The sequence below is a fragment of the Archocentrus centrarchus genome, chromosome 16 (assembly GCF_007364275.1).
Source record: "Archocentrus centrarchus isolate MPI-CPG fArcCen1 chromosome 16, fArcCen1, whole genome shotgun sequence".
NCBI lineage: Eukaryota > Metazoa > Chordata > Actinopteri > Cichliformes > Cichlidae > Archocentrus > Archocentrus centrarchus.
In genome coordinates, this window is record NC_044361.1 from 15,095,129 (window position 1) to 15,121,428 (window position 26,300).

The 26,300-nt window shown below is 38.2% G+C and overlaps 1 protein-coding gene across 1 annotated transcript in view; it reads left to right on the top strand.

Annotated features, from left to right (window-relative positions):
• The window catches only part of LOC115794073 (CUB and sushi domain-containing protein 3-like), a 238,215-nt gene that overhangs the window by 37,938 nt on the left and 173,977 nt on the right, over positions 1-26,300 (top strand). The window contains exons 3-4 of the mRNA XM_030749325.1: positions 4,016-4,128; positions 17,737-17,931. Of these exons, the coding sequence (XP_030605185.1) occupies positions 4,016-4,128; positions 17,737-17,931 (308 nt within the window). The remainder of the gene's footprint in view (positions 1-4,015; positions 4,129-17,736; positions 17,932-26,300) is intronic.

The window sequence follows — 26,300 nt, forward strand, 5'->3', positions numbered from 1 at the left end:
ATCTGGGAGCATAGGACAGTGAGGGGCATGTGGGAAACCCCTTGATCATCACAACATATTAATGTGCTCAAGCTAAGGGTGGATTTATCTTACTTCCAATGGTTTGTTGCCACTCGTACATCACAAACATGTGCTGGTGTGAATACTGTGCCATATAGTGTGCCATATAAATCACTATTTTAACAGTCTCTGTGCTGCCTCCAGGTGGCAAGGGAGCTGCTAACTTGGGTGTGTCCTCAACTGATCCAGCAGAGTCTCATGAGTCAGGATCAATCTGTGCCTGCACGCTGTGTCACAAGAAATATTAGTATGCATTACCTTTAATTCCCCAAGTCCTCCAGAGGGTCAGGGAGAATTATTGCACAGTTTGGTTGCTCCATGCTTTCCATGCTCCATGGTTTCTCTCCCTGATTCAGCCAATGAAGTGTCACCTGTAACAACTGTCCTCAGTATACATTCTGTTGCAGCAAGTTGGTAGATTTGGCATTGAAAGTGCCTCAAAACTAGATTCTTTCTAATATCCTGCAGGGGCTCTTCTTTTTTTTAATATCACAGTTGAAGGAACTCTAGAAGATGACTGTAGTTCTCCTTTATTTAATAATTTGGAAATTTCATGAGCATTTGTGCTCAAAGGCTAGTTTCAGGTCTTCTTTACTGTTACTCTTGCAAAGTATGTTCCAGTCTAGAGTAAAATAAACATTAATATGGTGATTACTTGTGATTGAGGAGTCACTACTGAATGGGTGTTCATCTCTAGTTCGGTCAGATACACCCCTCATTCCTCATGCCAAGGTGGCGATGGCTAAAATGCTTGTATCAAGGTTTTATAGCTCTGACCTGCAAACCAATAGGTACTGTTATAGTCTGTGTTCTGGCCTTTGTGGATGATGTCATCCAATGTTTAGAGACTATCCATGAGATCCGAACTCAAGTTAAACACTACTTCGGGTTTTCAAGCTGGTATGGATACGGAGAAACTAGCCTTTAAAAGTTTTTTGATTTTTATCACAGTCTCTTAAAAAGTGCTTGGCATCTCACATTTTGTTTCAATTTACAACTTTTACTACTTAGAATATTAAACCCACTTTATAGAATATACCCAGATGCATAGTGTTTTGTCATTGACACCGATATGGATTTTTGATCCATATAATCCAGATCTTGTCTATGCTATGGACCTTTGCAACATTTTACAGAATTGATGTGTCCTGTTCAACCCCAGGAAGCACTACTGTGTCTGCTGAACTGCCAAATTCAGGCAATGTAGATGCTCTTATTCCTCGTGACTCTTCAGTATCAGTCATTCTAATTAGAGTGTAGTGACTGTCATTCTCTTGATCTCAAAATCAGCTGCGTATATAACATGTTTTCATGTCTGCTTGAATCTGCAGAGAAGCAGAGTGTTTCTTACTGTAGGTGGATGCATCTTTTCACACCCATACTTAAAGATGGTGCTTGCTCAGATATTCAAGTTTGATATAGTCTTACATCATCCTGACCAGCAGACTTGAGACATGACCTGTCCACATTTGAAATTTGAGGTTCAGGCGTATAGAAAGGCACGTAGAATTGATGCATACCTAGACTTGTCACCTCTTAATCCTTTTCCATGCCAGCTTTAGAAACACTGTCTCCACATAATGTCAACTAAACCCATGGCATCCTCATTTCTTTGCTGTTTAGTGCCAAGATGATGTCAGTGCAATAGTTCAGTTTTCTGTGTTTTACTATCTGCCTCACTTTTGGTCATAAGAACATGTGTTTGCTTTTCTTTTTTCCAGACTTTTAGCATGATTGTAGGAGATTAAGAACCATTCTTCTCGCTACTCTGTATATGTCGGTATGCTGCATCTGTTTTTCTCTTCTCTTCATTTCTCTCTATCACATGTTGCCATAGCAGCACTTTTTCCTCTTCCTTCTGCACTCAGTTTTTATAGTCATTGCTGAAACACAAAATACTTTGCTCAACTTGTTTATTCGTGGACAGACTAATTCAGTGTTCATTTGCTCCACTTCTCCAGCAACCATTTCAGGTCAAGGCGTTTTAGTGTCATTGTGCAACTGCATTGCACTCAAGCTGGTGAGTGCCATCAATATCTGTGTGAGCATGCACTCTGAAGCCACTGATTGCTCTGTTCTTGTCCGTTCTGTTCAGCCAATAATTAGTTCCCCCATGGATCCTCCTCCACAGACTTGGGGTAAATAGAGCAATTTTAAAGACTGCTCAGCTTGACATCAAACTGCAATTCATTGAAAACTATTACACCGAAATGGTACCGTGGACCCCTCCAACCCCCTTCTTCCGGTTGAAATGGCACAGAAAGAATTGCGTTGCAAAAGAAAGACTGAGGGCTCGTTTGCTAAATGTCGCGGTGGCCAATGGTAGGACCGAAGGGAAAGGCCAAGTTTACACACTTGTCTTTTCAATGTGACTTTTGGGCTTGATAGCACAGAGCCAAAGTCATGTCAAACTGAGGCATCCATGTGTGACATTTTAATGTTGAATGTGTCATGAGAAATGTTTCCAGTCCACATCTGAAAGAATTTTGATGAACTTGTTTTCTGTCAGTGCACGGAGGAGCATAGTTATGTTTATTCCTTTTCTTCACTCTGCACGGTGTGGGTGCTGAGTAGGGTTTAAATGACATTCCCTTTATCATCCAGTTTGTAACCAGTTTAGATATTGCCTAAGTAAATGTCATTGGTCAAAAATGTTAATTAGTAATTCGGTGAATAGAGTATAAATATATAAATATAGTTTCAGTGGGTTACATGTCTCCCATGTGTTTGCTGTTGTTTTTAAAGACACCAGCAAAGTTTTTGATTGTAAAACCTTTTATTTACTGTTAATGAACTCACTGTAACAGTTAAATTCTGTGCAATGATCTTTTTTGTCACTGAGCTTCTAACAAGGTTGCCACTTAAGTCTTCTTTCCGTTATTTAAAGTTACGTCATGCAGCAACTGATGCTAAGCAATATCGTGGCATGCTGGGCTGTGCCTGCAAACAGGGGTGATTATTTACTGCACAGTTCACAGTGCTGTAATTGGAAACTCTATTGAAGTTGTAAATACAGCACCTTCTTCATTGCTGTCACTTGGGAAGTTTCTGTTTTTGCGCATTTGGCCTTCTACAGACATTATTTACCTCATTATTTACCTGGATTATTGTCAAATAGAGATTTGGTCACACAAACTGCTCTAAAATGTGTAATAAAAAAAAAAAAAGCAAGAAAATGAGACGGCAATAGAAAAGGAGACATTTTGTTTCTTGCACAACTTCAGTTCATGCTTCGCTGCCTGGCTTACAGCGGTGGAAGGTCGATAGAACATCAGCAACTGCTGCTGAGGAATGGTCAGCAACACATCTTGTTTACGACATCGTGAAAGTAAATGGATTTGTTTGGGTCTGCACTTAATTTGAAATGTGGTAATGAAGCAGTCTGTTACAATGCAGCTGCCAGCCCTCACATACCAACCAACAATAGGAAAGGTTCACACTTGGGTTTTGATTGTATAGTACCGAGTATATTACTGCTGGACAAATTGTATCACAGTTCTCAGAGCTGTTCTGTTTTATTAGACCCAAAATGCTATGATGCACAAAGTCACTGCTGGTGTGAGGACTTTTAAGTAGTCATTATATGTAACAAATTTAACTATGTGTAGAGTCATTGCATTTTGTTGCATACATCTCTCAACAAAAAACGTAAACTTACACTCATTTTCTTTTATAGGTGGCCTAGGTGATTTAAATTGAAAAGGCACATGTAAAATCATAAACAGATCTACAGTATATATTTTAGAATATATGACAGTTTTTTGTGGATATCATGGCATGAAGTTCATAAAAACATTTCTTATGTTCATTGGTTGAATGTGTTTTAGAGTTAGGGGCTCTTTTTTGGGGGGGGGTGTCTTGTTTCATGCTGGCGCAAAGGTGATGTGGGCTTTCATAAAGTGTCGTGAATACAGTCATACATTCAATACTGAGGTCTCTTTTTCCTTATCTGCAGGTTAACAGGATTTACCATCCCTCCACCTGTTACCAGTTCTGGCTCTATTTTTTCCCTGAGGCTTACCAGTGACTTTGCAGTAAGCGCTCATGGATTTAAGGTAGCTTATGAAGGTAAGGACAGCATAATTTTCTGCTCTTTGTCTCTTACTGTCATTCTTTCATAATATGACAGAGATGTGTGTAATAATGTGTGATATGCAATGCTAGAAACTGTGATGAGTTAGCTGTCTTCATTTAGAAGAAAACTCCTTCAGTCAAGAGAGGTAGACAACATTTTTTCTTATGAGAAGGGACCTGTGATCACACTTTTGACACCTGATTTCCTTTAGGGCTTCCACTGTTGAGTTATGGAAACATTAGGCACTTCAATTAAGCAAATTAATCTAATATTTTCCAAATCCAACATCCCTCCCCCCAAAATCCTGGACCTTTCCTGTGACTCCAGTGGTGGATCTGAAATTGCTTGGCAGATGGTGATGGGAATTAGTGGAACTAATGGATGCACTGAGTTATCTGTGTTGAAGCAGAGCTGAGTGCAGCAGGGAGCTGTCTAAATATGAGCAATCCTTCTGCGACCATCTTGTTCACTCCTGCTCTTTCCCCCGTCTGCTCCTTCAGGTGAAGGCTTTCACTCATCCGTCTCTATTCCTCTTTCTCTGATATAGGGTTCTAGCTGCTCAACAGTCCTGGGACTTTCATTTTTGTTTCATGGTGTGCCAAAAGTTTTCAGTTGGTGAAAAGTCTGCAGGCTGACCACTTCAGTGTCCAGACTTTTCTACTACAAAGCCATGCTGTTGTAATAGATGCAGTATGCAGGTTAGCCTGGAATATGTAAGGCCTTCCCTGAAAAAAAAAGCTTCATAGCATAATTGCATAACTCATTTTTAGGCAATAATAGGCAGTAATGCAGGATGAATCTACAGTATTAGCAAAGTAGAATTAGGCAGATATCTTAATTTGGCCAAAATATGTTTAGGCAATTATGCAGTGATGCTAAAGATATACTTTTCAGCACTGATGGTGCCTTTCCAGATTTGAAAGCTGCCAATTCCATAGGCACTACTGTCAGAGATGTAGGCTCTTTGAACTGATAACAAGCTGGATGATCCCTCTCTTCAGTCTGGAGGATGCAATGTCTGTTTTCCCAAATTCCCAAATTTTGATTCGATTCAGTTTTCCACCCATTTTTCTTCTTTGCATGATAGAAATTTAACTTGCAGTTATGGATGGCACGGTGAACAGTGATTTCTGGGCAGTGATTTCCATGCCAGAATCTGGCCTGCGTTTAACGCAGTGCCGCCTGAGGTCCTGAAGATCATGAATATACAATATTGATTGTCAGCCTTGTCCCTTGACTAGAGGTTTCTCCACATTCTCTGAATCTTTTTGACATTACATGTTGTAGAAAATGAGATATTTAAAGTCTTATTTAAAAGGAACATTATTCTGAAAATTGTTCCACAATTTGTAGTTGAAATTGTTTTGCAGATTAACCTCTGCCCACCTTTACTTCTGAAAACTCTTCCGCTCTGAACTTTTTATACCTAATCTGTTACTGAACTGTTGCCAGTTAACTTAATTAGCTGCAAAATGTTCCTCCAGCTCTTTCTTTTTAGTACCAAATACTACCACCATTCTAGCTTTTTGTTGACCCATCCCAGCTGTTTTTGAGATGTGTTGCTGCCATCAAATTCAAAAAGTGCAAATATTTTTTTATTAAATAGTAAAGGGTCTAAGTTTAAAAAGTAAATTTTTTTTTTAATTTATTATTGTAAATAAACTATGGGTTTATGAGATTTGCAAATCATTGCATCCTGTTTTATTTTATTTTATTTTATTTTTTATAGTTTACACAGCGTCAAAGCTTTTTTGGGATTATATGAGTTATATTTCCTTCTTTGGCTTTTCTGCACTTCTTTATTAATATCTTCCGTTATCTTCTTAATTTATGCTCGAGTCCTTCACCAACAGGCTGGCCCCGTCCTCTAGGGTCTCTCCTCCTCTTTTTCACTGTCCTTTTCCATTCCCTTTTACCCTCTATCCTCTCTCCACCTGCCCCACACCTGGCCAGTCCAGGACCTTTCCTTCTGCCACTGATGCTTTCTCTCTCTTTCCCTTCTCGTCCTGTGCTCGGTTGCACTTCCTCTCCTGCCTTCATTGTCTTTTTGTCTTTTTTGCTCTTCACTGGTTGGCTTAGTTGAATTCCACTTTTCCATTTTTCTGCATGTTTACTCTTCAACACAATTTCATGCTGATGGGGATATTAAACACATCGTTACACACGAGGCACAGATTTCTCCTGTTCTTCTGCAGCAAGTAGTTATAACTACAGTGGAGAATATTTTTAAACATGGCCAATAGGTAATATAATATCAGCACAGTTTATTTCATGACCATTTAGTAGCCAGTCACATTAATCAGAAAAAGCTGTCATATGGAAATAGTTAGACTGTAACATGTAGTGTAACATTTAGTTTCTTAGGATTATCAGTCACGCTTTAATAGCCTGGTGTAGCAATGCTGTTTCTCAAAAATGAGGACTTTTTTTAATTACCGGCTTAAAGTGATTTAAAGTGTGTAACTGAGAGCATGATTTGTGACATCCAATTAGTCTGAAAACTAGTCCTGGTCCAGTCATCTATCCTTCATCCGGCTGTTAAACTTGTGAAACAAAAATTGAACTCAGCCCTTCACCCTTACCCTTGTTTTACGTGCCTAAACCTAACTGCTGTTAGTTTACGGCCATGTGACGCTGTTTTGATGCAGTCATCTGTGATTTAACCATGTAGCCTTGAGGTTCACTCTTCTGCCTGCTCTGCCTCATTTGGGCCTTTAGTGGATGTGTAGTGATCTACTTTCTCTCCTTAGGAGGCCTTGAGTGACATGTGGTGGCCCATACACTTCCTCTGATCCTTTACTTCTTACCATGCATTTTGTCATATACAGTATACATATATACAGTATACATATACTGTACAGTAGAAAATAAATGTTCAGTGTACTCCTCCATAATGTATTCATTTCCAAATCTGAGTAACTAACTGTCACAATACCTTTGTTCCTTGTTATGCTGATGTGTGCATATTCATGTCTTGTGCATGAATATGTATGTGTCGCTCATTCTTATGTCTTAAAATGATTGAATCATGATTGCAATTAAGTGGATTTGAATCTACATGCATTTGAAGGACACAACGAAGGACATGGCCAGATGGAATAGAATTTGTCAAGTATGCCCGTCTTTTATCAAGTTTGTTGGAATGCACAATGCTCCAACCAACAGCTCCGTGGCCTGAAAGGATTATGCTGCATTTATAAAGGAGTAGAGATACGGTCCTTTTCTGCGACACTACTAAACAATAGGCACTAGTGCTTTAGAGATAGGCTGCAGCAATGTATTGGTCACATGCTGAACGGTAAAAGTATCTGCTTGCCCTTTGTTGAAGGGTGTGCATTTTCAACAAAAACATTTCCCTGCTTGTCTTAAACCTGTCCCACTGGCATTTCACTCACCACTATTGTTTGAAGAGAATTTGAAGGACAGCTGACCCATACAATGCAATTTCATCATTTCATTTCATTTGTCCATGTGTAGCAATCCAGATTTTCCACTGAGTTGGACATACATGTTCGTATGTCTGTGCATGCCGATGTGTTGTTTGCCCTTTGATCCAGCATGGCTTTAGTCAGTATGTTTTTCCACGGCTGCATGAAACAGCTCAGCTCGGCAGCGAGCTAGGAAAGTACACAGGCAATCTACCCAGGCGGCTCCTGTGGGGAAAGTGTGCTGCATGTGTGCTCACAAACACTGCCACTCCGTCAAACTTCCATCTTCTTCAAAGGGCTGCGCAGTCATTAGATGTGCAGGCAAAAAAATAAATAAATAAAAAAGGTCAGCCCAAGAGAAATCTTGCATGCAACTACCTCATTTACTAGTTCACATAACTCACTTATTATCACTGTGATGAGGGATAATGCAAAGCAGTCTTACTCCCATTGTCTGTATGGGAATTGTAAGCAAAAAGTGCAAAGGAGTGTTCGCTATGAGGATGAAATGTTATGGACTTTTGTCTATGGATTTTTTTTTTATATCCATTTTCTGTTTATCCAATTCAGTCCCAGGGGGACTGGAGCCTATCCCAGCTTCCATAGGGTGAGAGGTGGAGTACACCCTGGAGAGGCTGCCAGTCTGTCCCAGTTTTTATATACAGTACCAGTCAAAAGTTTGGACATACTCACCCATTTTTATAACATATTGACATTCTGTTAACATTATTGTTAAGGGGAACAAATCCCTTTTCCTTATAGTTTACAAATAATTCTGGAGGATTTCATGAGGTTAAAAGCAATGTGCAATATTTTATTAATGTTTGCATGTGGAGTTTTCTCTAATGACAAATCTTTGCTGTGCATAAGCACTATATGGATTTTTAAAATTTTAAGTAGACTTTATTTTGCTCATTGGGCAGTGCTTTGTTATGCTAAAAGCCCACCATTGATATAGTATTAGCATTATTTGAACTCACTTTTCCAGCATAAGTGAAGTCTGCATAGGTTTTCAAATGTAGCACTAGCCCCTAGTGTTGAGGAGCAGCTGTTTTCACAAGGTTCGGTTATCTCAACAGTTTATTTAGGGCCCTCCAGACAGCAACACTTGTTAGCTCAAGGCTAACACTGCATCTCACACACTTAATATCTTTAGGGGGTTCTTCAAATCCTCATAAAATCTGAAACCTTGATTTAATGTTAAGCGCAGGCTCTTATTCAAAGTGCTTCTTTTTTTTTTTTTTCTCCAAGTTTCACACTAAGTTACGCAGCTAGCCAGAGTTTTTCCCCCCCTCACTTGATAGAAGACCTTATCTAGCAACAGCTTCAAATAGCTGCAGTGTGTCCTGTGAACTCATTCAAGGGCCATGTTTGTCTGACACATTAGTTATGACTTTCCATACACCGAAGGGCAGTGAGTCAGTGCGGGTGTAATTATAGTGGGGATGCATCTATTACTTTTTAATTAGTGACCTGGGGTTACTTTTTCAAAACATTTACTTTCAAGAAATGGTCCTTTGTTTCTCTCTGTAGTTCTTTTAAGAAGAGGTCTGAATTAGTTTGCCTGAAATTTCCCCTAAACCAGTATGAATGGGGTATTAATCTCTTTTTGCTCTTATAGAGAATCTATAAATCAGATTCATTAGCAACATGCAGTAGAGCCCTGAATAAATGTCTGTATATCATAGTATTGTGTTTTTGTTTTTTTTGTTTTTTTAGCTTGATATGTCAATGCATCATACCCTTGTAAAAGAAATTAATAAAATCCATGAAAATTTATTGAGAAGAGTTACATTTCTTATAAAATGGGGTGCCATCCTGAAAAATAATTTTATCACATTTTTATTTGGCTGAGTGCAGTCTGCCCAGTGTCCCAGCAACATCTGGCAGCTGAAATTAGAATTGGTTCTGTTCAGGCACAAACTGAGGTTCACAGGGTACAGTCTGTTTTTGGGTATGGTTTGGCGCCTCAGAATCAAAGGACGCAAGTTGATTTATTCTTATATATAATTACTGAGATGGCACCAAAAGTTTGCATCACAGGGCCTAATGGGTGCACACACACACACACAACTTTCAGCACTGTTATTTTTGCATTTAAAACAGTTACACTCTAGTCATTTTCACACATGCACTGCAGCTCTTATCTTTTTTTGATGGAGGTTCATTTGAGAATCCAGTTGCCTGAAGCAATCTGGACACATGGACATTTAGCCAGCCAGCTCCCTACTACAAAGTCTACTTGATGCCTAATTCTACCTGTGTGAATACACTATAAGTAATTCTCAAATGAATTCATAGTGAGCAATGTGTCCTGCTTCCTGTGCTCTACCCAAGCAGCACCGCAGTCCGTGAAACAGGGAGAAACAGCAACTTGGGACAACGTCCCAGCCTAATTCTTTCAGCATTTTCTGAAAACAGCTTTGAAGAGTAAAGGTTTACAGGATGATAGTGATTTGACATATGGTTCAAGGATGATGCCACTGGCAATAAGACGGGGCAAATCTGTAGGAATGTGAGTCAAAGCTTGCTAAGATTTGCCTTGGGATTTGCATTGAGAATGACATGGATAGACAGGACTAGGAATGAGTATATCAGCTCACAATGGATGGGCCATGCACAAAGTGAAAATGGGAAGATTAAGTTCATTTGGACATGTATGATAGAGAGATACTGGATATATCGGGATGTTGCTGAAGCTGGAACTGCCAGGCAAGAGGAAAAAAGGAAGGCCAAAGATGCCAAAAGAAACAGACCTCTAGCCAGACCTCTGTTACATTAGTGCTCTGCCAGTGCAGACTAAAACAAAAATGCTGTAATCTCGGTCAGTATGTTAAAAGTGAACACGAGAGTACTCTTACCATTTCACTTTGCTCTGTGTTTTCCTGTGTTATTGAAATAAGTGGGGTTTTTTTACCTTTATTCAGAAAAACCTGTCTCCTGTCCTTTTGTATTATTATGATACAACCTCTAGAGAGAAAAACCTGAAATATATATATAGATTCTACTTTTCTTCAAGCATGCCTGTGTGTAATGGGAAATGAGAGGACAGTAAATGGTTTTATACTGAAGATCTTAATCCAGATTTTAGTGTCAAGGTGTCATCAAGTATACCCCAATCTCACCCTCTATCTCCACACACGTGGACGGCTACATTATTCCCATACCTGACATGTGCAGTACAATATGTTAGGCACACATTGTTCAATAGCTGACCTTGTTTTTGTTCAACATCATTGGCACACTTCTGTGGCAATAAGTCATCCAAGGAATGCTTGGCAGCATGGTTCAGCAGCCAGGCTCCTGCTGCAGATTTTTTTTAATTGGCCTATAAATGTTAAATGGCTAAATCAGTGTGCCTTTGGTATTTTCCAGAGACTATGACAATCCCAGTAATGTTAATGGCCAGTCAGAAGCTGCTGATGTGATGGAAGGCTTTGCAGGAAAAAAAAAAATAGCTGTCATTGAGACTTCTGAATAACATCTGGTGCATACAGCTGCCCCCCCCTGACCAGTTGTTTTTCTGCCGTGTATGGATTATTTTTGGATGCAAATATTTTCAGCTCAGCACTGTGCTGAATTTAAATCTGACATTCTCTGCATCAAACTGTAAAGGGTTGTTGTGGTGAGTTTGTAGATATTTAGATTGCCTTTGATGTGCTTAGTCACACTTTGTTGAACTCCACAAATTTGATATTTCAAACAAATACATTTCAATTTCACAGGCTCTCTGTAGCTCCCACAGAGCTGTAGTTTCTGTTTGTTGCTGGGGATCACGCTGTGCCATGTAGGGATGCCTACTTTTATTGCAGCCTGCAGTACATAGCTATATTTGATAATTTGAAACTAGGAAAAAAATGAAACAGCAGATGAATGGTGGAGATTATGTTTTGTCCTTGCTTGTAGGCACTGGTCAACAACAAGCTATATTTATTAATATTCTGTTGTCTTTGTCCTCAAGTTTACATAAACCAGAAGTGTTTTAGATTATTTTAGCATTGCGTATCTAAGCGACAGCTAGATGTGTCACCTAGAATTTGCTCATTTGACTACACTGATAACATGCATACATAAATATATCAAAAGGCCCATTATACATGCAGAAAGCTACACTTCCTAATACATTAGTTTAGAGTGTTATTACAATGTGAGAATGCAAATAAAAGCCTTCATTTAACAGTCTCAGAGAAAATGCAATCAACCTGAAATTACTTTTTAAAAAGTAATTAATTTAATTATTATTTTATTTTATTTTATATGATATACTAAGTAAAGGTGCAGTGTACATCAAAATAAAATGGTCACTGTAGCATTAGATCTGCTCAAGCGTTAGTAATTTACCAGTGGTAGTTGGAACTTTCTCAGGATAATTAAAAAAAGTCACACATGCTTTATTACCAGTGCATTCTCTTTGTATTTAATTTTCCTCATGAGCATAAACAGCCAGGAATTGAAGATGAAAATTTTTTATATTGCATTCATTAGATATCATACATCACCGTAGGGGAATGTGTTTGTGAAAACCTGCGGTGAGAAGTGGATTAGTGATTGGAATCCTGGAAATTAACATTAGAAAGGTGACTTCAGCATCAGGGTCTCTAATACACTGCTCTATACTCCTCACCATCTGTTTATCCATCCATAGAGCCATCTATTAATTTAGTTTATGTATGCGTAAAAATGCCTTTTTGATTCCAGGCTTGCCAAACAGATGGTGCATATCAAAAATAATAATTTTAATCGACTGCGGGATCAGTCCCCATGTTGAGCTATAGGGTTGAATGAAGTCTTATAAGCCTTTCAACATGAGGACTGTGGATTAAAATACTGTAGTTGTATTGATTGTTACCCACAAATACAGTTTTGCCTTATTTAAAGTATGTCTTTGAAATACAATGTACAACTAAATTTTTTTTTTAATCAAGCGAATTCAGATATGTCTGTCATGTATTTTTTAACAAATCAAAGAATTCAAAGAAAAACCTACACCTTTCACCACTATGTAAGGAAATCTGGTGGCTTTGTTTAGGGGCATTGTTTTGGCAAGGTTTGGATCCACTTGTCTTTGTTAGAGGAAGGGGTCACAGATTGTTCTAAGTCAATATTTCTATTCTGATGACAGTGGTGTCTTCCAAGATGACAATTAATGTTGAGTTAAAGGTTTGATTATGCGAAATATTGTGATTGTAATGATAATAATGATTATATGCTATTGCCTTAGCAGTAACCAAATTTTTCATTTTTAAGTTTAAACGTTATTTGAGCCTTGTTTAAGATTGACTGCAAGGTCAAACACCCAAAGTGCACAAGTTTCTAAAATTTTAGTGATATTAACTCAGTTCACACCCATCCTGCTACCAAGCCAATTTTAAAACTGAGTCGTACAGTCATGTGAAAAAAGTTTTCACAGGACTCTAAAGTCGTCTGAAAGTACAACCTTACTGCTTCCATAGGAATTAAGAGGGTAAGTAGCAGCCAGTTACTGCTAATCAAATTAGAGTGATGAACATATAAGAGCAGAGGTTTTGGCAGTTTGCTGGTCTGGAGCATTCCAGCAAATGCACCCCAAGGTCAGGTCATGCAATGCTCAAAAAAAAAAAAAAATCTCTATAGATCTCAGTTAGCATGTTAAATCGCGATGTTCATAACAGTACAATTAGAAAATAACTGGTTTGAAAGTTGCATCTAAAGACTGGATCAATGTCCTTTGGATAGACAAGACCAATATCAGTACAAACATCTCATACTAACTGTCAAGCATGGTGGTGGAGGGGTGATGATTTGGGCTTTTTTTTTTTTTTTTGCATCTGTGGGACCTGGACTTCTTGCAGTAAATGAAGTATTCTAGAGTCAAAAGCGAGGCCTTCTGTCCAACAGCTAAAGCTTGGCTTTAATTAGGTCATGCAACAGGACAATGATCCCAAGCACAGCAGCAAATCTACAACAGAAAGTCTGAAAAAGAAAATAATTAAGTGTTGCAATGACCCAGTCAAAGTCCAGACCTCAAACTGTGTGAATAAATGTCATATGACTGCATAGAATCCTATGAAAATGTACTTTTTCACATGACTGTAACTGCTTAAAGAAAAAAGAAGCTGCTTATTGCCCTGCAAACTGGCTTGAAAGAAAAGTACAATTTGTGCAGACTGAATATGTGCAGGGGAAATTTGACAAACATCGAGAAGAACTTATGATTCTTCAGTAGAGCTAAAAGGTGAACCAAAAGACAGTGGACAGAACAGCCCATCACACTGGTTTATCACAACTTACAGTATATCTTTATCAAAATACCGCTTCATTTTCTTGCAGAAACATGCAAGATTTTCCAAAAAAAAAGGTATCTGGATGGGAGCATACAGTGTGTTCCTCTAAAATGTGTGTGTACCTTTTAGTATTGATGGTGCCTTTCTAGATGCGCTACGGAAGCTGCCAATTTCATAGGTGCTAATGCATCCCCATACCATCAGAGATACAGGCTTTTGAATTGAGTGCTTAAGACAATATGGATTGTCCTTCTCCTCTTTAGTACAGAGAACATGATTTACAATGATAATAATAATAATAATAATAATAATAATAATAATAATAATAATAATAATAATAATATAAATAATAATAATAATAATAATAATAATAATAATAAAATAATAATAATAATAATAATAATAATAATAATAAATTTGATTCATCTGACCATAGACCACTTTTAGATAAGCTTTGGCCCAGGAATTTTTCTGGACCATTTTAACATTGCTTTTTCTTTGCGTGATAGACTTTTAGTTTGCATTTGTGAATGGCATGGTGCACTGTTTTCACAGACAGTGATTTCTGGAAGAATGCTCAGTGAGGTTTAAATACCTGGGTCTCTTCACCTTTTGGTTTGAGAACTGAAGAAGCCTTTCAAGAAACAAAAAAGAAGTCCAGTCACCCTTTTTTTTCAAGCTCCAGAGATTTCTGGAAGAATTATACTTGAATCATACCAGATTCTCAGAATCTTTTGATGACATTATGCACTGTTGATGATGAGCTCTTCAAACAATTTTACTATGAGGGACCTTATTCTGAAATTGTTCCACAATTTGTAGATGCATTTATTAATTGTTTTTTTGCAGATTGGTGTACCTCTGCCCATCTTAACATCTGAGAAATTCTGCCTCTCTATTGCCCCGTTTCCACTAGTACCTGCTCAGCATGACTTGACTCAACTTGGCATGGCTTGTAGGGTTTTCCATTAGGTCCTGGTACCAGGTACCAGGTAATTTTTCAGTACCCACTCGTTTCCAAGAGATCTGAGACAATCCGAAAATGTGATGTTGAAGAACCACTTATTGGTCAGGGAGTGTCATCACTAGCTGAGTCATGAGAGTGACTCCTTCACAGAATCAAACACGCCATTTTTAAAACCCAAAAGCGAGGGAAATGGAGACACACAAACCAATACCGTGGTCCAGCTACGAGGTGCAGACGTTTCTGTATTTGGTGGCAGACGAGAAATGAGAAAGTTCATCGGGAGGTTTCCAAGCTTATAGCTGCATTTAAGTTGCATCCAAATTACATTGTGTCTTCTGTCCATGTTGCTATATCAACTCCACTCACACTGAGGTGTTGCTTCGAGTCGAGACGAGTCAAGTGGTTGTGAGTTAGTACTAGTGGAAACGTGGCATAAGATGCTCTTTTATACCTAATCATGTTACTGACCTGTTACAATTAGTTGCAAAGTTCTGGCCTTTTGTTGCCTTGTCCCAACTTTTTTGAGGAGTTGCTGCCATAATAAGCTAATATTTTTCATTGAATTGTAAATATAGTTTTATGAGATCATTGCATTCCTGTTTTTATTTACAATTTATACAGCATTCCATCTTTTGGGGAACTGGGATTATTTTTGTAAAATGTTTTTTTAGACCTAAGTTAGGCAATGTAGCTAATTAACCCAATATTTCCATTGAGGATTTAGTAAAATAAATAAACGAATAAAAAGGTTTAACACTCTTTTACCTTCTTACGCTGATATCTATCCGCAATTGTACACTAATTACATTAGACTAAAGCATTCATCACTGTACATAAACAAGGCTAACTTTGATCAGTTGCTCTCCCACATTCATGAAGTACATTACACTCTCTTCATGCTGGACGTGGGAAATCTAGCACCTGGTGCCTGTTGGACTTCACATCAGCAGCAATGTGTCTGCGAGAAACAAATTTACCCAGCTCTAATGTTCAGTGTGTGCCATGCAGTTTGAGATGTGACTGTCTAATGTTTGCCGGGTGCAACTTTAAATTTAAAAAAATCATCATTTGTTCTGCTTTTGCACACTTAGTTTGAGATAACATGAAGGGTAAAACATTTAAATTCTGAGTTTTAATTTAAGTAGGATTACATTAATAAAAATGACTGTGTAGGAGATATCCCATTTAACACAGTGCTCAAAGTGTAGGTGTTCAAAATTAACTGGATAGGTACACGTCATATTTAATATTACTTGGAAAATCCTTTGCAGATTTTACTATAACCACCTTCATCTCATGGTCGAGTCTTGCTGTCTTTAGTTTGGTACAATGTAGCTCAGTCAGATTGAGATCAAGTGATTAAAGAAGAATATTCACATAGAGAACACCCACATGAAGAATATCGGTCTGACTGATGTTTCTGTGCATGATTGTGGCCATTTGTCACTGTGGAAATTTGATAGGCAACATTTGTGTGTAAAAGGTCAATCACTGAACAAAAAGTACAAGGAAAAACACGGGAATGCCAGATAAACTGTGCACAATAAACACTGATGATAAACCACCAACCACATCACTGGTGTTTACTGACAGACACCCTACCTATAAAGACATTTATTTTTTCTCAACCATAATGTTCAACCGACACTGTTGTTTACCAGTGCTGATACTGAGCACATACAAAGTACACAAACAATATACAACAGCAGCTATGCACCGACCATCATCAACGCCCAAATTTACAACATATCATGATGATAAAGCATTGACAGCTGACTCAGTTAGTATTCACAGGCAAAGCAGCTCATTAACTAACAATTAATAATAAGTTCATGCGCATTTAGTGCTGAGTTTGGTGGCAGCACATGAAAAAGTATGTGTTACCTAGCTCTTTTGCTGTAACTACAAAATTGTTGCTGCACTCATGTACAGAGCCTGAGGATTGAAAAAAAAAAAAATATGGAACTGCCCAAATACTCGCAGTCTAGACTCCACCTGCTCGCTGCAGCATTATTTTTTCAGAGAACACAACAGGGAACACAACCGAATAAACAAAGCAACATAAATAAACATGATTTTTTTTGTCAATCAAGGGCTTTTGTTACTACTTGTTAATACTACTAATTCTACACTCTAAAGTCAGTGCTGTGATTTCTGTGATAATTTAATATATGAAAATGATCCCTGCTAAAAAGCCGAGAGGCCATTAAGAAGCGTACAGGAAAATTATTATAGTCTGCAGCTGTAGCTCCATATTTCATGTCACCCTATTTTTATTGTCTTGCTTTTTCTTTCCTTTTAGCTTGTGTTAAAGTATTTGTTTTATTATGGCCCTCATTGGCACTTAATCGTGTTATTTATTATATTATCGATGTGAAGTGATAGGGAAGACACCACTGTGGCACTTCAGTACTCCCTGGGCAGTGCATTTTATCCTATTCTAATATTAAATCCACCTCATCAGTCACATGTAAACATCCGAATAGCATTTGCATACAAAGTTTGCTGACATTTGCTTGCTGTTACCAGAGTATGTTGATTGCTGCATATGTCCTGATTTTTACTTTGATGCTCTACTGGAATATAAAATAAAAAAACTAAAAGGAACACTTTTTCTACCAACTACTTTCTACCAACCAGCACCTGCCAAATATATCACTGTTCAGAAGTACATCTGTCAGTGATGAGATCCTTGCACTTTTTTTTTTTTGACTGCTTTGAGCAATATAGAGAGGCAAACAAGTCTCTACCCTGATATCTCCAAAAGTGGTCAATATGCACCAAGCTGGATAAATAGCACTACAGTAAAATAATTTACATTTGATCCTGGTGTGAACTGTCCCTTTAACAATATTTATGAATGCACATGTGATTAAGTAGAGCCTGTGACACCAACATATTTGTATTCTTGCCAATGCTCTCTTTTCTTTCTTCATTTTCCAGAGCTGAGAAGCAGCTCTTGTGGAAACCCAGGAGTTCCACCCAAAGGCATACTGAATGGAACTCAGTTCAACGTAGGTGACAAGATCCGCTACCGGTGTGTCACAGGTTATGTCCTTGATGGACATTCGCTCCTCACCTGTGTCACCAATGCAGCTGGCGTGTCGGTGTGGGACTTTCCAGTGCCAATCTGCAGAGGTGAGGATATTTGTTATTTAAAATGAGTTGCTAATTGCATGTGAGGTGAAGCTTGTCTTTTTCCAACTTTTTTTTTTTTTTCCATCTGTACAATGTGACTGCAGGATATCATTGGGAATACTTGATGTTATCTGCATATTCCCCCAAGAAATTGAAAATAAGTAGGCGACTGGTTTCTTTTGACTCTTCTCTTTTGGTTTCCTTGAATTGCTTGGTGTTAATTGCTTTTTAAAGATTGAGAGTTTGATGGCTGCATGACTGGCAGATTTGTCTGGGCCACAGATGTACTAAAGTCTGGCACAAGTCCTCATTAGAGCAATAAATATATTTGCAATCTGATAGGATGGAATACTTTTAATCATGTTGAAGAAGTTGATTAGAGTCTCCATGGCTCCAAAGGCTAATTAAATATTTATTCCTATAGAGCAAGTAGCTTAAATGCATTAATACTGTAAGGAGGAGCTGTATAGCCACTTGGTTTGTGCAGTTCTATTTGGGCTATATGTTACTGCTTTGTAGTGACTACAGGCTTTTCTTATACATTTGTCCATCCAACTGTCCATGAATTATGTAGCAAATATGAGCACCATATAGGCCATGAGAAAGCTTCTCAGTCAGATGCCTAATCACTTTAGACTGTGTAAATTTCCCAAATTGAAAATAACACAAACGTATTATTTATGAGCGGGGAGCAAGAGTCAAAATCAATTTGCAGCATTAAAATTTAAGAGTGTCCCTTGCTTTAGATGCAGTAGTCTTTCTGACATTTCATGAACTTCATGATGTTTTTTTTTAAACTACGTTTGCTTATTAGAAAAATCCCAGTATACTGTATATATATTTTTTACAGTTGCTCGTGCCTCGAATTCAGAAATATGCTGTACATCTTTAATTTGCCTCACCAAGCTCTTCTGCTCAGCCAACATCAACACAGGGAGACGCTCCTGCATAATGATGCTTTTTTTCTGTCAGGTGGTTGATAAATGACTGACTACTACTCTTCACATTATGCAGTTTACCCCTTTCTGTGAGACCCGTTGCCAGACTGACATGAATAATCCACTCTTACATATGTAGGAAGATGCTGTGGTGGTGGGACGTGCAGTTGGAATTGTAGGTCGCATTAGACTTTCAAATAGTCTAGTGATTTTGACAGACAGGTCATAAAAATATTTTCATTTTAATCTTAAATTTTTTATTATAATGAGCCATATTTAAAAGCTGTAATTTAATTTTTAACAACAACTCAATCACAATAACAACTGCTATGCAAAACAGAGTATGCATTTATGAGAAAAAAGAGAGAACCGATGATCAGAGACCTTGTGGTCCCTTCTCTCAACACCGCATGAAGCAAATGATTTTCTTTTCCCTAATGACAGCAGAGGCCACTAAAACAACACCACAATTGTGCCTACGCAGGCAAATATGGACTTAAATGGACTTAAACTGGATGGTTGCTTGAGCAGGGGATATTACTGCAGAATCGATTGCCATTCAGTTTTGCAGCAGATTTTTCACGTCCGATTTTATTCTGAAGGCTGAACCCGCACTCTGCTGACACACTGGACACTGAAGCCAGCGGCACAAAACCAGACTTTTAATGTCAGACAACATTTTCTCCAGGGAGATGAACAGAAGTTGACAAGACTATCTAAACATGGGACTTCCAGTTCCTGTTAGCAGAATCATTACCAGGGTGCAGGACTAGCTGCACAACTGTGTGACCCATAACAGTCAGACAAACTCATGTGGGAGGATTATACAATGCAACCTTGGATGTAAGAAAGAGACAGCACTGTTTTCTATAGCGTAGTGTGTGAAATATTTAATGGTGCGGTAAATCACCATCACTTAGGGAAGCACTATCTGGGTGGATAGTGGTCCAATCCCAATTTAAAAACCTGGATTTAGTACCATTTTTACAGGTTGGTGTCTGGATGATTTTTTTCAGTTCAATTCTATGTTTTTATACATTTACTATATATGTGTATGGACTTTTATTTTGAATCAGGGAAAATCTTTTCTATGCATTTATTTATTTTTTGGAGACATACAAAAACAGACATAGCTCACCATATTACAAGCCATGTCCAGGTACAGATATCAGCCTTTCAGTGTAACATAATTAACTGCTTTTGTGTTGCCTTGTTGATATATAGTGATGTAGCCTTAGCTATATTTACAAAGGTACCTTACAATAATTGAAGTCTTTTCACTTTGGCAGTTTCATCTTATAATTTTCATTAGCTGGATGAAAAGCAGGGAATAATTGCATATTTTATTTTAATACATTTGTAATTTTAGATTACTGGGTCTAAGATGTGCAAAGTCATCCAAAAGAAAAAAGAGAGAAAAAAATACTAATAAAAATGAAGCAAAGGTCCCCCTCCTCTCCCATCTGACTGTAGAATCCTAAGAAATCCCAAAGCCAGCAGAGCAAATTTGCTCATGCCAACTCATTCTACTGTGCAAGGCACAGCAAAATGAAAATGGCTCAGCATATGTTTGAAAAATGGCAAGCTTGGAGCAAACAAAAAGCTGCAGATGGAGGGTTCCTTTTCATTTAAGGATGGTGTTAGCCTCTATTGCCACAGGCCAGAAACATCACTCCTTTCAGGCTTGGGCACTGCTTGAGCTGCACTCTCTCTCTCTCTCGTCTAAATCCAGACCGGCTCCTGTATGTGGGCAGATGGTCCTTTGATCTTGTTTCCTCAGAGATCCTGCCCTTTCTGCTCATCACCAATTGTTTCACACTAAACACACAGCTACAGAAAATCTCTCTCCAATCCGCAATTCACCCCTGCCATTTCCCAGCACCTTAGTCTTTTAACCAGTCCCCGTCTTCTGTTGCTTTCTCCCTCTCTCTCACCTTGCTCTCAGCGTTCTTCCCCAGCCCTGTCTCCAAAGTGTTGCATGTTCAGACGTTTGTATGCGCAGAACCCACAAAAATGTTGATGGCATGTATGTACTGGGGCATTTTTTGGACTTGAGTGGTTGTGTGGCTGCCCAGCTTTGGACACTTGATGGCTGGGCAGGTAGAAAGTGTAAAATGACTGCACAAACACTCAGCTGCACCTGAATGGAGAATCACTGCTCCTAAGCTGTCTGTTACCTGATATTAAACTGATATAAAGACTTTCTTATATTATTATTATTATTATTATTATTATTATTATTATTATTATTATTATTATTATATTAGAATTTCAGTGAAATATGGTTATGAAAACATGTTTAGGTGTAAATTCAGCTCTTTTCTCATTTTAGATAACAATGTTATTTACAGTAGTTGGGGGCATGGCGGTGTGGTGATTAACAGCAGCACCTCAGAGCAAGAAGGACCTGTGTAAGTGGTTAGGTTAATTGGTGATTCTGAACTGGCTATAGGTGTGAATAGATGTCTATCTCTTTATGTTAGCCTTGCAGTTGATTGGCAACCTGTCCAGGGTGTACCCTGCCTCTCACAGCTGGGATGGGCTCTAGCCCCTCTGAAACCCTGAACTGCAGAAGAAAATATATGGATGTTAGTTTAGAAGCTTTTTGAATGTTTCCAGAGGAATTGTCTCACATCAAGTAGGAAGGACATCAGCTTTTCGAAAATGACAGACAGCTCAGTGCCTACCCAGCAAGCACTTTAATGGTGAATAATTGTAATCTGACGGTCTTTGAAAAAGGTTGAAAAAGAGTTTGAAAATGATGGTTTGACCAATGTTGTGGACGTTATTATGGTGTCAGTTTGAGTTGTGTCTTAAACGTCACCTCGACCTTGTTAGACTTCCTTGGAAGAGACAGTTTGTGTCCAAGAATTATTTTCTATCTCTTTATTAATTAGAACTGAAATGAACTGAAAAAATATAGTAAGAAAAAAAACCCCATGACCTCTTACTTTAAAAACACCTTCTTATCCTACTGAGTTAATTGGCTTTATATGTGAAAAAGTGCATTCCTTAGTCTATGATGCTGACATCGCAGGCAGGGAGGGAACAATTGTTAGTTCACCATGCTACAACTTATAATTTAGATGTACAAACCCATAGATAGCTTAAAACTATTGTTATAGTTACTATAGTAATACTAGTCGGTGTACATGGACCAGCCATTTTGTGGATGTCTATTCACAAACATGTGCCACATGTGACACATTTAATTCCTGCGTTCCACTAAATCAGAACTATATTTCTCACTTTGTTAGAGACAGTCTGACCCGACCTCTATTCTCTGTTTTTGCTGTCATACCGCGCCCAGTTTTGACTTGCGAGCTGACGTTGGTGTTTCAGCCATGTTTGCTTGAAACACAACACAAAGCTATCAAAACGTGCTGCATGGCTGGCTGCATAAATGATAAATGGTAATGTGGAAGCAGCTCCTGTGAACATTATGCCATACCATGAGGAATAGAAGATGGGGTTTCTGCCAATGTATTACAAGCCCAGGGGGCTGCTAGAGATAAGTATTTTTTTATGCAGGGCTAAGGATTTTTTAATACATAAGCTAAGTTAGCTAATGTATCTTATTAGCCTACTGTTGCCATTAGCTGTCTTACGCACATAAAAGCAACCCAAAAACCTATAAAGGACATTTTAAAAGGAAATAAAGAAATAGATATGTGTTTTAACCTCATACTCTTTTACCTGTTCTGCTGATACTGTATCTGTTGACTAGTTATTATGGTAGGCATTATCCAACCCTCCACACCCCTCCACCACCACCACCCAAATAAGCGAAGTGAGAAAAGTGCAAGAGGACGACCAATACCGATTGCCGATGTGAATACTGTGTAAAGATGGATAATGAATCTTTGTAGAAACCCAAATTTGACCAACATTAAACATCATTACTTACAAGCATGAAATTATCAGATATGATAATATTTGCATTAATTAAAATGAAATTAAAATCGGTCACTGCAGTGTTAACCCTGGGGGTGCAACATAAAAGACAGGGAGAAAGTGCTGCAATTTAATATTTAGTATTTCTTAAGTTAATATCTCTCCATATTAGACAATCAACACACTGACATATTTATTCATCTCTGTTGGTGAGATAAATGGAATTTATGGCTTAGATGACATGTACTAATTGCTAGATTTGAAGGAATCCCACATTTATTCTGCATTATTCATTTAGTTACTGTGAACCTAGCATAATGCTAGGTGGTTTGTCATTTAGATCAATTATAAGCATGTGCTTACCAGCTAGCATTGTCTTCTTGAAGGCAACAATGGTGTGTGAAAGAGTGACAGCAAGTCAGAGCTAAGTAGATATGAGTAGTGGGATGGTATAATAATCAAAGGTGTTGAAGGACTGACATAAAAAAAAAGAGAGAATAAACTCCAAGCAGAAAGGTTGTTAGCTGGAGGATTAATGGCTATTCTAATCGCGAGTTACTGCTTTTCCTCCCAGTTGCCTATTTTGATTCCTTCAATCTAAATTGTCTCAGGACATTCATTAAACCAGGCAGTGAGACAGCAAACAGGGACAGCATGGCAACAGGAGAATATGGTCTATTGATACACTGTCATTCTTGCTGCCAGCAACTGTCTAACAGAATAAAAAATTAGGCCACAGAAAACATTGCTTCTTTAAAACATTTCTGTGCCAGATAATGTGAGTAGACTGGACTAAACACAGTTCTTCCTGTCATACCTTTTCAACTCTCTACTATGCAAACTGGGACTTCAGAAATGAAAATTTGACTTGCCTTCTTGCCCTTGGCAAGATTTTTCAGGCCAGCTGAGTGTTAAGTTGTCCTCTACAGTTAGAATTGACACGAAAACAGCTACTGCTAAACCCCCTAATATTAGTTTATATTTCAACTAATATTAATATCACTGTAAACTTCCATATTCAATATGAATTGATGGAGATGATAGGACAATAAATTTAGCTAAAAATCAAAAATTGGTGCTGTCATGTTTATTTACTCACTGAATCCTCTGCTTCTTCCATAATTCATCTCAAATCTACAATAACAGAGAGATAGTCACTGTAATAAAATGACCTCCCAGGAATATGAATGATGCAATACGCATTGCATCTCTGCACGGAGTATAAATCTTCTTCATATACCTCAACGCTGTTACTAGCAGCTGAGCAAATGAGAGACTTACTGTAGATATAGTAACTGCCTTTGCATTAACACCGGGATTATTACAAAGGAAAAACCTGAGGTAGTGTAGAAAATTATACATGAGTTCTTTCCCCTCTATCCGTGGGGGTGAATATTTCTAAGCAGAAAGACAAGCTGTATATCTAATCAAAGTCAAGGGGAGAGAGGCTTAATCCCTCCTCAAGTAGCATTAGATGGCTGATGCCGGGGATGTAAATGAGCTCATCTAAAGCAGTCCTAATCCTTACCACCATCTTTAAGAAGAAAAAAAAAACTCTGTCACCTTTTTAAAAGCGAGAGATGCTTCTTCGTTTAATCTTGAGCATGCTCTAACGATTTGCTAAGGAACACATTCAGTGCCTCGTGTGTTGATAAACCTTGTTGGCAAAGTGCATCTTAATTTCTACCGCGCATCCCAATGACACTGCAAGTAAATATTATAAAATCTGTAAGGAATTATCCAGTCGAAGCCTCGAGTCTTAATGAGTTGCAAATGTGGGCATCTATCTCATGCCTACAGGAAATCCTGTCCTTAAATACTGGTGATTAATCCTTAGCACACAAACCGGACCACTGCCATGTTTACTTTGCAGCCTACAAAAAAAATATACAAAAGCATCTTTGTAACTGTCAGGCTTTCACCCATCTCTTCTGGCTGACACGTTCTGTGTTGAATTATATTCAGCAGTGATCAGAGAGCATGTGTGTTATCATGGAAACCACTTCAGAGAAAATCATAAGGCTGCTATTTAAAAAAAATAAAAATCCACAGCATCATCTTTTCGTGTCCAATCAAAAGGAGCTTTATTGATTTATTTATTTTTTTGTAGGATAACCTTTTTCTATGATTATGTCAGTGATGCCATTTGCCACAGTGGTAAGCTAGAATATAAACACCGCAGGCATGACAACGTGCCGTTTCTGCTTACTGTAACCACGCACCTCAAGAGCGAGCTCAATTTACTGTTATCTACAGTGGTGTGACTCACTGCTGTATTTTGATATTTGATTGATTTAGATGTCATATTTCATCACTCGAGGCCCCTGGGTCCTGGCAGTCATCCTATAAAATCTTAGACAATTGTGTTGGATGTATTCCTCCATGTTTAACAATATGAGATCACAGATGCTTTTTGGTTTGTTTTTTTTTTTCTTTTTTTCATTGGTTGTGCATTTGCAATTTATTTACAGCTTTTAGAGCTAGACCTTGGGGCATGCAACATTTTTCCCTCTTTCCTTTTTCACTGTTATTTTGCCTGTTACTTGCAAATTGAGCATCTATAATATGGTTGTTTTGCTGTGATGAGTTTTTTTAGGGATCATTGTCAGCTGTTGAAAACTTAAATTATAATCCATTTACTGTCTGCTGCTTGAACAAAATCAATTCAAAGGTAGTGTTTGAATGAAATTACCCAGTGTTCCCACAGGAATGAATACAATTCTTTTTCGTCCTGTAGATCAGATACCCATGTTGTCATTGTACCACCTAATGCATCCCAAATCCATGCAGTCAGTTTTAATGGATTTCACAAACACTGTTTTTATGTGGCCTTGTCAGACTCTCAAGCTTTTTGTGTGCTTATAATTTTCACCCATTTTATAAAGACAGTCAAATGTGTGGTCTAGTGGTCATTTTAAAATAGCTGTTTTTTTTTCTGGGTTGCTGTTCAATTTGATACCAGTCTATGCAGCAGAAACACTTCTAGAGCACAAAGCTTGTCAGTGGCAGACACACACTATAATTGACTGTTTGGTAAACAGTAAATGTTTTCAGACTCAGCTTTTGGAATGATGGTGGAAATGATACCAATGTCCTCCATTATCCAGCCTGCTGGCCATTTTCCATTAGAAGTACTCAAATATATATACAGGCAGAAGCTGCTGGACTTGATGTCAGAGCGAGGTCTCCAATATCATCGCTGACTCTGACTCAACCCACCTCGACCACCACTTCTTAAAAAAGCACCGGACAATGCTTTCACACGCCACAAAAAAAGCTTTTTCCTCAAGCCAGAGACCCTATCCACACCCCTACTAGAATATACACATATACAAAAATATACACATACAGCCTCCTCGCAGTGACTTAACTTTCTACCATGCAATATTCTCATTTGCATATTGAACCAGCTGAGGTCTTTACTGACTGAATTTGTGCAATATGCTCCTGTACAGACACTGTATTCTTTGCACACCTCACTGCACTATCTCAACAATAAACTACATTTTTTAAAGCAGGGGTGGGCATTTCATTTCC